The sequence below is a fragment of the Anabrus simplex genome, chromosome 3 (genome assembly GCF_040414725.1).
Source record: "Anabrus simplex isolate iqAnaSimp1 chromosome 3, ASM4041472v1, whole genome shotgun sequence".
NCBI classification, from domain to species: Eukaryota; Metazoa; Arthropoda; class Insecta; order Orthoptera; family Tettigoniidae; genus Anabrus; species Anabrus simplex.
In genome coordinates, this window is record NC_090267.1 from 457027341 (window position 1) to 457040825 (window position 13485).

Below are 13485 nucleotides of genomic sequence, written 5' to 3' on the forward strand. Positions count from 1 at the left end.
GTCTTTCTTTACCAGGCAAGTTGGCCGTGCGGTTAGGGGGCGCGCAGCTGTGAGCTTGCATCTAGGAGATACTGGGTTTGAACCCCACTGTCGGTAGCCCTGAAGATGGTTTTCTGTCCTTTCCCATTTTCACATTGGGGAAATCCTGGGGCTGTACTTTAAATAAGGCCACGCTGGCGTCCTTCCTAGTCCTAGCCCTTTCATGTCCTATCGCGATCTATCTGTGCCGGTGCGACGTAAAACAGCTTGTAACTCCACTGTCGGGGGCCCTGAAGATGGTTTTCCGTAGTTTTCCATTTTCACACCAGGCAATTTCTGGGGCTGTACCTTAATATTAAGGCCATGGCCGCTTCTTTCCCATTCCTAGCCCATTCCTGTCCCATCGTCGCCATAAGACCTACCTGTGTTGGTGCGACGGAAAGCAACCTGTAAACAAAAATATAGTCTCTAAAAAAATCTCTTTCTTTAAATATTTTCAAAGAATTTGGTACATTCGTTGAACATTTCCTTTGATAATGTATTCGAATTCCTTATTTCTCGTTGTATAAATGAATATTTGTCCCAGTTAGTCCTCTTAATTCCAATTTTATCTTCATGATCATTCATACGATTAAAAAAGCACTACCCAGGCGTATTTGTCTAATAATGTCAATCAACGCCATCTCTTCGCTGACAGCTCGGAACATACCACTAACACGAACTGTTCCTCTCCTTACTCCCAAGTCTTCCCATCCCAAAGTTGGCAACATTTTTGTAACACTACTCTTTGGTTGTGTCCCATTTGCGGTCAGTCCCATTTGCGGTCACAGCAAAATTTGTCCCATTTGCGGTCACTTCCAGTTCGGAAGAAAAAAGGAATGCGAAGAAAGACCAGTTCGTGTCCCATTTGCGATCACTTTAAAGTTATCAGCAGCCTGTTGGGGTTTTCCAACGTCCATGCAGCAGGGAGACTGCTAATTAGGCTAGACTCAGGGATTCTCCCAACCCCTCCCCGTAGTTCTATTCGCACGAATATAATGTGATTGATTTTACGTCTTCTAACTACTTATTAATATTGAAAACATTTCCTAGCGGACAAAGTACTACGAAAAACGTAAAATGCAGCAATTTACTCAATTGTGCCGAAAGTTAAAGAGCTAAAGGGCCCAAAAAGGTTTCAAATCGTGAGTCTTGGATAGCTCTATCAAAATAAAAATAAAATTAAAATCTGAAAATCACTTCCACCTGGCAAGTTCGTCGTGCGGTTAGGGGCACGCAGCTGTGAGCTTGTATCCAGGAGACAGAGGGTTCGAACCTCACTGTCGGCAGCCCTGAAGATGGTTTTCCGTGGTTTCCCATTTTCACATCAGGTAAATGCTGAGGCAGTACCTTAATTAAGGCCACGGTCGCTTTCTTCCCATTCCTAGGCCTTTCCTATCCCATCGTAGCATTAAGTCCTATCTGTGTCGGTGCGACGTAAAGCAGCATGCAAAAAAAACAAAAAGAAAAAAGAAAGAAAAAGTGTCCCTTATTATATAATGGGGAGAAGGAAGTGTAATTTTATTGCTAAGTTGGAGATGAGCTACACTTGCTTCAAAAAGGGGTGTCGTCCTGATTGCGAACAGAATTGGGGTCAGTATACGCAGTCCTAAATTACTAATTCATCTCCTTCGTGTACAATCTATCATGCGTTATTTAATGTATAATGGGAAAGTGCCAAATGTATTGGGGGGAGGGGGGTGGCATTCATCATAAAAAATATTGCAAAGCAAATCTATCACCGTTCAGACCAAGAAGGACTTGGAGTAGTGGAAGATAAAGGCTTCTACTATTCGTAAAATCGGGAGTAAATTGTTAACTCTATACCCGGCAGCCGTTGTCCCCCAAGAATCTACTTCGTACTCACTTTTAGTGTGAGCTGAGTAAATCCCAGCAAAGTGTGCCTCTCCAGAAGTGAACATCTCGCCTCTACATTTTTCGACTTCCTGATGGGGAATCGAACCATGTCCTTTTGCGTGAAAGGAGCACGCCTTTACCGCCTCAGTTAAGCAGCCCCTGTTGATGCAAAATATTCACAACTGTATGCTTTGGAACAATAATACACTGTTGAACAGGTCTTGTGAATATTATGTAAATATATGTCTATGGAAATACGGTAACTGTATATAAGCACACTATGTAGAATATAATTGCATATTTTAATATTGTAATTTTAAGTGGGGATGGAGGCACATTCGTGTATGTGGGGCTATGACCTTTCGCCATTCACCGTCCCTCAATTGTACCTACAATTTGAGGAAAATAAATAAATAAATAAATAAATAAATAAATAAATAAATAAATAAATAAATAAATAAATAAATAAATAAATAAATAAATAAATAAATAAATAAATAAATAAATAAATAAAATAAATAAATAATAACAATAATAATAATAACAGTAGTAGTACGGTCTCAACTATCATGCGCAGACATTCCGATTTGATGCTGCTTGAGTGTAATCCTGACGTTACATGTTACTCTGCCAGAAGGTAAAGAAACCTCTCAAGGGCGATCTATGGCTGATTTTTTTTAAATTATGTCGGATAAACACTACATGGTCCGCCTCTGTGGTGCAGTGGTTAGTGTGATAAGTTGCCACCCCTGGAGGCCCGATTTCGAATCTCCGGTCTGCCACGAAATTTGAAAATTGGTACGAGGGCTGGAACGGGGTCCACACAGCCTCCGGAGGTTAACTGAGTAGAGGGGGGTTCGATTCCCTCCTCAACCACCCTCAAAGTGGTTTTCCGTGGTTTCCCACTTCTCCTCCAGGCAAATGCCGCAATGGTACCTAACTTAAGGCCACGGCCGCCTCCTTCCCTCTTCCTTGCCTATCGCTTGCAATCTCCCCCCCCCCCACAAGCCTCGGTTCAGCATAGGAGGTGAGGCCACTTAGGCGAGGTACTGGTCATCCTCCGCAGTTGTATCCCCCGACCCAAAGTCTCACTCTCCAGGACACTGCCCTTGAGACGGTAGAGGTGGGATCCCTCGCTGAGTCCGAGGGAAAAAACAACCCTGGACTGTAAACGGATTAAGGAAGAGAGAAGAAAAGAAAGAAAGAAAGACTTATTTTACATTTAGGATCTGCTTTACGTCGTACCGACACCGATAAGTCTTATGGCGACGATGGGATAGGAAAGGGCTAGGAGTGGGAAAGAAGCGGACGTGGCCTTAATTAAGGTACAGCCCCAGCATTTGCCTGGTATGAAATTGGGAAATCACGGTAAACCATCTTCAGGGCTGTTGACACTGGGGTTCGAACCCACTATCTCCCGGATGTAAGCTCACACCTGCGCGCCTCTAACCGCACGGCCAACTCGCTCGGTAACCCTAAATGTATCACCAAAGAATTTTTACATGGGATCCGAAGACAGACGCTGCCAATGGTCTACAAAAAGAGCGTATTTTAGCAAATACACCTATCTTCATAGCTGTGCGCGTGTTGAGGTGTCGAAGCGCCCGAGTAGCGTTTCGTCCGAATTCCATGAACAGGCAGCTTAAGAGTTTGACTGTCGGCAGCCCTGAAGATGATTTTCCGTGGTTTCCCATTTTCACACGAGGCAAATGCTGGGGCTGTACCTTAATTAAGGCCACGACCGCTTCCTTCCAACTCCTGGGCCTTTCCTATCCCATCGTCACCATAAGACCTAGTAGCAAAAAAGATAATAATAATAATAATAATAATAATAATAATAATAATAATAATAATAATAATAATAATAATAATAATAATAATAATAATCTATTAATAATACAACTCTCACTAATCCACCATAAACAAATGCCCCTCTAGTTATGTTATACAATAAAAAGGATATTCTAAATCATAAGATTACCCCAAACTAAATTATTAAACATTTTCAATAAGAAAAATATGTTTATAAATATTGTTGGGTTATCTAAAACATCCCAATATACCAGTTAATGTTACTACTACTAGAACAAAAATTTCATATGAGACTGATTTGAAAATTGTATCTGTTTTATGTATCCCACGTCAACACTAATCTCTTGTTCGCAATCTGGACAGGGTATATTTAGTTGTTCGGAATCTGGACGGTTTTTGCCTTGTCCGCAATCAAGACACAACCCAAAAAGGGTCGCAATGTCGAGGAAGTAGAGTGTTACAGCAAAACATTTATTTTGAATTTGAAGAAGTTTAACGGTTTAATACGCCCTGCTTTTGTCCTGCATTTCAAAAATCATTTGATTACACCCATAACCATCTGCTGACCCTAAATAAAAGGTACAAATAAGTCCTGTTTAGTCTCCTTGTCCCGATATTAACGCATCGTACTCAAGCGGTAAACATAATTTAATGAGTTTGAGCATCCGAATCCTAGCACGCAGCTGTCGCCAGTTATTTAAAAGGCTGTCTGGCTGTACCAGTCCTTGAGTAGGGAATTCCACATCCCCACTGATAAGAGTGATCGCAAATGGGACAATGTCTCACCCGTCAAAACTAGTTTAATTTTGTATTCTACCTGAGTGACCGCAAATGGGACTGACCGCAAATGAGACTGACCGCAAATGGGACGACACCTACTCTTTTACCGGAAATTACCAATCGTGCTGCTTTCATTTGGATATTTTCTAGTTCTCGAAAATTCCATTGTGAATTGATTTTAGGAAGTGGAAGGAATCGGGTGTTGTGTATGAATAGTGACTGTCCAAGCATTTGCTTGGAAGTGAAAATGAAAAACCCCAGGATAGCTGACGGTGCTGTTCGAACCCACTAATCTCTCAAATGCAGAGTTTGCGTCCGTATTCTAACTTTTTAGTAGGCGTACGAACAAAATCTAATTGTTTGAGCTTCGTAACCTCGAAGTCAGCGTTGCCAGGTCCCGCGAAATTTCAGGAGATCTTCCGATTTTTTTAGCAACACATCAGAAAACTTGAAAAAAAAATCTCTCGAAATTTCCAATCCAAATTTAAGGAAAAAGTAATTATGATTAATGATGTATAATATATCTGTACCGAAAACCCTTTCCTTGTCTCACTGCGTGACATTTTATCCATCACATCGCTCATTAGGTACTTCCCAGCATTCATTCTAGGCTCGAATTACGTAATCCCTCCCCTCTTATTGAACTCAAAACTCACGCTTGACTGCATCATTCGAAGGGAAATCACCGACCAGCATATAGAATACAAAATCTGCACCCTGTTACCACTTCAAAATTGGCACACAATTTCTATGCCTGATGAATAACTACATCTTCATGAAGAGTCGGGAGAAAGAGAAGGATAAGAAGAAGAAGAAGAAGAAGAAGAAGAAGAAGAAGCATACAGTGGTTAGAGAGTGCGGGTGAGTGAAATTGAATATTTTTCTCACAATAACTTCAAATGACTCTACTGCACTTTAATTTAATTATAACATTTCAGTGCTCGAGAAACTACCTAAATTTTCATTAAAACTCCCGAAATTTTTACGTACAATCTACCGTTTTCTTGTTGTGGAACTGGCAACACTGGCCGAAGTACGAGTCCCTACAAGCACTGAGGCATGAAATATTTGCGACCGGGGATTTAAGGTCGCATACCTTTCCCCGACACCACGGGGTTTTCAATTGAAAATCCCATCCCAGCAACATCGGGAATCAAAGCACGGTCGCCAGGGTGACAGGCAAGCAGCTAAGCCGCTACACCACCCTGTTCCCCAATAATGTATTGTATATAATCGTTGTCCGCCTCTGTGGTGTAGTGGTTAGTGTGATTAGCTGCCACCCCCGGAGGCCCGGGTTCGATTCCCGGCTCTGCCACGAAATTTAAAAAGTGGTACGAGGGCTGGAACGGGGTCCACTCACCCTCGGGAGGTCAAATGAGTAGAGGTGGGTTCGATTCCCACCTCAGCCATCCTGGAAGTGGTTTTCCGTGGTTTCCCACTTCTCTTCCAGGCAAATGCCGGGATGGTACCTAACGTAAGGCCACGGCCGCTTCCTTCCTTCTTCCTTGTCTATCCCTTCCAATCTTTTCCCATCCCCACCAAGGCCCCTGTTCAGTATAGCAGGTGAGGCCGCCTGGGCGAGGTACTGATCATTCTCCCCAGTTGTATCCCCCGATCCGATGTCTGAAGCTCCAGGACACTGCCATTGAGGCGGTAGAGGTGGGATCCCTCGCTAAGTCCGAGGGAAAAGCCAACCCTGGACAATAAACAGATTAAGAAAGAAAGAATATAATCGTTGCTTGGAAAAAAAGGAAACCTCGCTAAGTCCTTTGGAGTAAAGTTTACAGAAGAAGCTGAAAACAGAGCGGTCAGCAATGGCCCAAGAACTGTTCCTAGCAATTTCATTGCTTAACGATAGCTCAATTATTCGACCATGGGAGTCTTCTCTCCTCAGGCAACGCGGGAAACCTTCGCAAGACAGATGGAGAAACGTGATTTTCTCGTGAGTGGAATTATGAGGTTTTCATTGCCTGGCAATCATAAATGAGTATAATTATTAACGTAACAATTACTACTGTATTCTTCTCCTTCTGCGCGAATGGATCACTTAGGACCACGCGGAATCAATATGTGTTGAGCTTTCCTCCCTGCCGAATAGTTCTTCATTTTAATAGATTGTTGTAATTTCTATTCCTCCGACCAAGTACGTCGTGTTGGTTTCTTCACATCTTCCTCAAATTCCCTTGTGTGAACAACTTTCCTGAGTACATTTCTATCCTGCAGATTTGGGATCCTAATTCAGTGAGGTCTTTCTCTACTTGTTTATACCACTTTGATCTCGTGCATTTGATTTGCAAACATTTGTGTATTTGATAAGCAGGTCGTCTGCCTCTGTGGTGTAGTGGTTAGTATGATTAACTGCCACCCCTGGAGGCCCGGGTTCGATTCCCAGCTCTGCCACGAAATTTGAAAAATGGTACTAGGGCTGGAACAGGGTCCACTCAGCCTCGGGAGGTCAACTGAGTAGACGTGGATTCGATTCTCACCTCAACAATCCTCGAAGTGGTTTTCCGTGGTTTCTCACTTCTCCTCCTAACTTAAGGCCACGGCCACTTCCTTCCCTCTTACTTGGCCGTGTCTCTGTTCTACTCCTCAGCGAAGCTCTCCTGGCAACTGAAGGCAGCGGTGTGTCGCACATCTTCCTGATGGGGTTCCACATGTAACCAGAACGACAGTCACCCAGAATTACCTTCTCGTCCACACATTGGTAATCCTGAAACATAAAACAGGTTAATGATTGATGATGATGATGATGATAATGATTGTTGTTTAAAGGGGCCTAACATCAAGGTCATCGGCCCCTAACGGTACGAAATGAGACAAAATGTAATGACAATTTAAAAGTCCAAAATCATCCAGTGACCAGAATTCAAAACGTGATGATGAAGAATGCATGGATGGATATGAATTTAAAACAATCAGTAGATACGACCTTCAGTTTTACTGACCAAGTGACTGCTTCTAAAGCACAATCCTGAATCGATTATGCTTGTTGTGTAAATGGGACCAAAATCCAGGTCAACGGACCCTCATAATGGTGGTAATCGCTGGTAAAGTAGAACCATGGTATTTGTCATGTTACGGCACTAATCAAAAGTAACGTAGATTCTCGGTGTTACACACATTATTGTACTGCTCACAGGTAACGCAGACCTAAGGTGTATCTCGCATAATGACGCCACTGATGGGCAGCGCAAACCTATGGTTTTCTTCACCTATGTGTACTAATAACAGGTATTGTAAATCCACAGTGAACCACTCTCTGTTGCTAATCACAAACGTATTGTGTACTGTGTAGAGATGAGAAGAATGCAAGAATGAGGAATGTGGCCTGCAAGCACGAACTTCCTGTTCTGCTCAGACAGATCGGCTCTTATCTGCTCGTATCTGCTACACGAAAACCTTGACTCACACTTTGCAGTTCGCTGGATTACAACTGACAAGAGAGAAGAGCTGCCAGTAGACCAGTAGAAGATAATATAAAGTCGCCTGGATAGTAGCGGAGTTGCTATGGTAACCATTGCGTCACTGGCTCTGCTGGTGAAAAACCCTTCGCCCCGTGCCTCAACGGGCGTGTTCATTCTTCTGATCTCCCAACAGTACCTAACATAATGGTACTAGTACTACTCGCAAGTAAAAGCGAGCCATGGGTGTGCATCGTCTTTCCGAGCTAGTAGTACGAAGTAGTGCCGGTAGATGAGGTTGAAGGTGAATAACAGCTGATTCAAGATGGCGGCACTACTACGCAATAATTGCACCAAGTGGGAGTGGCATGGATTTATTCGAATTTTGTGGAGTGAATGTGTGAAACCAGTTGATATTTATAGGAGAAAGCAGATGAAGTATGGAGACGCCCATCTGTCACAGCGGCAAGTCTACGATTGGTGCGAGAAATGGACTGATCCTTCCCATCTGGGTTACATCCATCATACTCGCCAGATTTGGCACCATCTGATTTCCACATCTTTGGTCCATTTAAGGAGTGCCTTGGAGGGCAGAAGTTCAAATCCGATGAATATGTCCAGTCGGCGTTGCACGAGTGGCTACAGAGTCAACCAAATGAGTTAAATGACGTACCGTAAGTGCATTGAACTGGGGGGGGGGACTAAGTAGAAAAATAATGTACAATCCCTGCATTAAAATAGTGGAAACAATAATTGCGGCTATCATTTGATTCTCCTTTGTATTTCTAAGAGAATTCACACATGTGTGATAAATTTACTACTGAATACGTGGCTTTCTACGTCAGGACTACAGGCTCCTGTACTCGTCTCTCTCTACAGATCATCAAACAATCATCAATGGCCTGAATTTAGGGCAGTCGCCCAGGTGGCAGGTTCTCTATCTGTTGTTTATATAGTCTTTTCTTAAATAACTGCAAATAATTTGTGGAAATTTATTGAACATCTCCCTTGATAAATTATTCCAGTCCCTAATTTCTCGTCCTATAAATGAATATTTGCCACAATTTCTCCTCTCAAATTCCAACTTCATCATATTGTGATCTTTACTACTTTTAAAAACCCCACTCAAACTTGTTCGCCTATTAACGTCGTTCCAAGCCATCTCTCCACTGACAGCTCGGAACATACCACTTAGTCGAGCAGCTTGTCTCCTTTCTCCCAAGTCTTCCCAGCCCAAACTTCGCAACAATTTTCGTAAATCTATTCTTTTGTTGGAAATCACCCAGAACAATTCCTGCTGGTTTTCTTTCGATTTTTTCTAGTACTCTCTCTCTCCCTTTCTTTCTTTCTTAATCTGTTTACCCTCCAAATTCGGTGTTTTCCTCGGACTCAGCGAGGGATCCCACCTCCACCGCCTCCAGGGCAGTGTCCTGGAGCGCGAGATATTGGCTTTGGGACACTTTGGGGAGGAGGACCAGTACCTCGCCCAGCTGGCCTCACCTACTATGCTGAACAGGGGCCTTGTGAAGGGTTGGGAATATTGGAAGGGACAGTGAAGGAAGAGGGAAGGAAGCGGCCGTGGCCTTAAGTTAGGTACTGCACCCATAAGCGAATTTGGCCTAATCTAATTCACAATTAAATTGAATATTTCACATATGAGATACCACAGTGAGGCTGTGAAACTAGCAGTCACAAAGGAACTTTCTTGCGCCAGTCAGACGGCGAGAGAATCCATGAAACTCTTCTCTTGGCACGACCAAATTGTAAACCAGCCTTCCAATAAATTTTATGACACCGCCTGGGAGTGGCGACTTGCTGTTCGTTCTCACCAGAAAAGTACGCGTTGAAGCCTGACCTACTTTGCTAGTACAATAGGGGGCCAACGACTATAACCGCCAATCCTTGGGAGGAAGCGGATGCACCCACGTTTGGAAGGGCGCGAAAGTCTCAGCCAATCAGAAAATTCTAAATTTGAATGAGCTGTCATACCGGGAAATCTACAGTCAGTATCTCGCGATCTGAAGCCCGATGTGGTGGTGAAAAACAGTGTCCTGACTTCTTTATAATATTTGGTGAATTATCAGTACCAATCTGTGGTTAATTAGTGCCTAATTATTAAAATTCAACTTCACACGGAGGAGTAATAGGATCTGGAGGAAGGAGCTGTCATGGCAGGATGAGGCCATCCACCGGAAGAAAATAACACCAGTGACGCGCGCAGTCGTGTGGATTATCCTATGATCATTTCCCGCGGCGCAATATCACATGTGAGTCGGACAAAATTTAGGAAGTTTTGCATATAAATTTTGAAAACCATAACCTACGGATGTACGAGAAAGCGCTCCCGAGGACTAGATTATTACGCCACATCCCTTCCACGGAACTATTTTCCAGGTGGTGGGAGGAATTTCTACAAAACCCAGCGACCACAGGGTCGAATTCTCAGTCAGTCTCAGTCATTCTCAGTCGTTCTGAATTCTCAGTGTTTTTGCAGTGCTCAGTGTTTTGAGTCATTCTCAGTGAATTTACGTTTGACAGAGTGACAGAGTGTGTCAGCAAATGCATTTAGTCAGCTTTATTTTGGCTGGTAAGAAAGCGATTAGACACTTGTAGGCATTTTTAGAAAGCCTTGTATTATTTACTTGGGAGAATAGCATTTCAGAAAATGAACATTTTCACAGACTTTTACTGTAAATTCAGGGAGAGTAGGCAAGAATTACACTTTCAACTCAAATGAACTCACATTACTAGTCGAGGGAAACAAGTCCATGTTTTTCGGCATAGTTACATAAAAACATTTCTAACCAGCGGGGAGTGTTACATGTGAGATCAGTATAAAATTTTCTCCACAACATAAACTGTATTTTAGCTTGTTTCTACCATTCTACAAACTGTTTGGCAAGCGAGATGTTTACGGGGAGAAACCAGTAAAGACAGACAGGAAGGTGATTGACTTTCTTCAATGGAGGCCGCAATAGTCAACCTTGAGGAGACAGTTAGGTCCCAGTAGGATTAATGTACTGTAAGCTGTAGTGTAAACAGAGCTGAGGGATCGGCGAGCAGGCCACCAGGTGATTTTGCAGGTAGAGAGCGAGGCGACCATCCTTCTACACAACAGGCAGGAGTCTGCAGTGGCATTTTCTAACTTTCATTGGAGTGAGAGAAATACGAGTGTTTTATGCTAATATAAACGTGTGTCACGGCATGGCAAGAATGTGTCAAATTTGCGTGTGTAATAATCTGGAATACCACATCAGCTTGAAGATGGAATTCTAATTTCCAACATGACCGGGGCCGGTGGGTGAACCGACCTGCCTCCACCATCACAGGTATGAGCATCATTATAATGTAAATAAATATGTAGGACCGTGGCAAAAATCGATGATCAATGTAGTTTAGAGTACTAGGTAGGGTTGTAAATAATTCACAGTTTTATAATACTGCCAATAATAATAATAATAATAATAATAATAATAATAATAATAGTAATAATAATAATAATAATGTTTATGTTGCACTTTCAGATAGGCTTATTTTGTGCACTTTGTTTTAGGAGATGTTTGTTTGCGTGTATTTATGGCTGATTTTGTAGTATGTCACTTTGACAGTTAGTTTTGATATTTGATCCACGAGAGTAATGTCAGTTTATTATTATTATTCATCATGATTTTAGATCGGTGGTTTTGAGTCGATTTTGTTGGAGTTTTGATCTTATAGACGCCGTCGCGATGATTTCAATGTTTATTTTGCTATTTTTGCGCATTTCAGCTTGTTTTATGTTGCGGAATCATCCTTCTGATGTCCGGTTTTGATTGTACTTATCCCGCGTATTTTTGCGACGATTTTTGGTAGACGCGGATATTTATTTTCTGTGTAGTTGCGGTTGCGCATGTTTCAACATTTGTGTTTTGAGAGGCAATCTCGTCATTCTTTGTTTTGATAGAAACGGTGAGCGCCATTGATGAGTCAGCTCTGTGATTTTTGTGATGTGTTAACAGTGAATGATCGAGAGATCGAGCTAGATGATTAATATCCCTGATGATCTACGTTGAGGATGGAAATATGATATTGGGACCATGTCTTGAATTGTTGTAAGAAGCCGTAATGTGCACGACGGATATTTGCCCGCCGGATACGAGCGAGGCTGTGTTGTGAGAATAATGTATAATAATGACGTCGAGAATTAATGAATAAATAGAATTGCGAAATGAAGAATTTAACCACGTGTGTTAAATGTGTTACGACATGGGTTATGATACTACAGGCAGGAGCCTGTGTTTGTTTAAATAATTCCAGGGAAAGTAGATGCTCGATAAAAATGCTAGCCAGTGTACAATGTGAACAGAGCGACGAGTCAATGTGTTTTGAATATTTATGTAGAGTCACGGATGACGTGAAGTAACAGTAATTTGTCCATCAAGGTTAAATAATATCATGTCCAGACATTTATCGTCTGAAATTTGAGATTGCCGTCAAATTCGCAATATTTCATTTTGCTACTCGCAGCGGGGTATATTTTTTTTTTAGGTGACTCCGAGTTTGTTTTGCGCATTTCTATCCTTTTTATTTCCAGTAGGCCGCGATGGTGGGATCCAGTTTCCTTATTTGTTTTCTTTTCTGTTTGTACCTTTTACCGTTTATTTGTAGGACTTAAGCGTATGTGAATTATTTATATTTGATGTGGTGTAAATAGATAAGTGTAGCTAGGCTAGTTTTTTTTTATTTCTGTGTTCTTTTGTCGGAGCAGTGTTTCTCCGTTAATTAATGTAATGATGTAAATACCATTTCAGATGTTAGGTTTATTGGATCATCGATTATGTCACAGTCGAAATGGTAGTGGTATGCTCATACCAGGCATCTAAGTAATTACCAAACTTTCTTTTAAAATCCACTACATTTTTATTTTGAAATGAAGCGATCTTTAAATAAACCAATTGTATAAAACTGCCGCAATGAGTGGTAAATAAGAGGGTATCTGCCTCCATCTAGTGGTGATACCACAAATATGAATTAATAATGAAATGCAGTTAGCGGCAAAGTCAATAGAAATTTTAATGTACAAGGATCGCTATCATTTGATAATGTTAACATCAGGCATTTGGCCTAAATTTCTGTTTATTTTAAGAAGTCCAGTCTATCACAGACATGCAAATGAAGTTTAAAATTTAGATGAGTGGTTGGATACACTCAGAGTGATGTTTCGATAATTAATTTGGTTTAATCATGAGGTTTTGTATAAGACAATGGTTATGTCGGAAATGAAGTGTGATGTTCACGGCTGTTCTGTTTTCTTCGAATTATTCCTTAAGTGATACACTCGCTTAGTGCAGTCCATGATTATTTAAATTTTGGGTATTTTACCAAATGAGCAACAGGTGTTAAACATTTAATAACTCCTATAAGTCAGTGGTTTGGTGGCATAACAGTATTTAATTTACTTTATTGTGAGTCAACTATTTTAAATTTATTTTGAGAGATAGTTTCTCCGTAATATAATTTGTGTATTTCTAGAAGGTGGTCTTTCTGACCAGAGAATTAAATTGAGTCATGTTATTAACTTATATATTTGAGAGATATTTTTCTCCGTAATGTATTCTTGTATTTCAAGAAGGTG

General features: G+C 41.5%; 1 protein-coding gene across 1 annotated transcript in view; it reads right to left on the minus strand.

The window, feature by feature from the left end:
- Positions 1–6934: 6934 nt before the first annotated feature.
- Positions 6935–13485, minus strand: part of LOC136867429 (endochitinase) — a 52282-nt gene continuing 45731 nt past the window's right edge. The window contains exon 8 of the mRNA XM_068226868.1: positions 6935–7180. Within this exon, the coding sequence (XP_068082969.1) occupies positions 6950–7180 (231 nt within the window). The 3' untranslated portion in view covers positions 6935–6949. The remainder of the gene's footprint in view (positions 7181–13485) is intronic.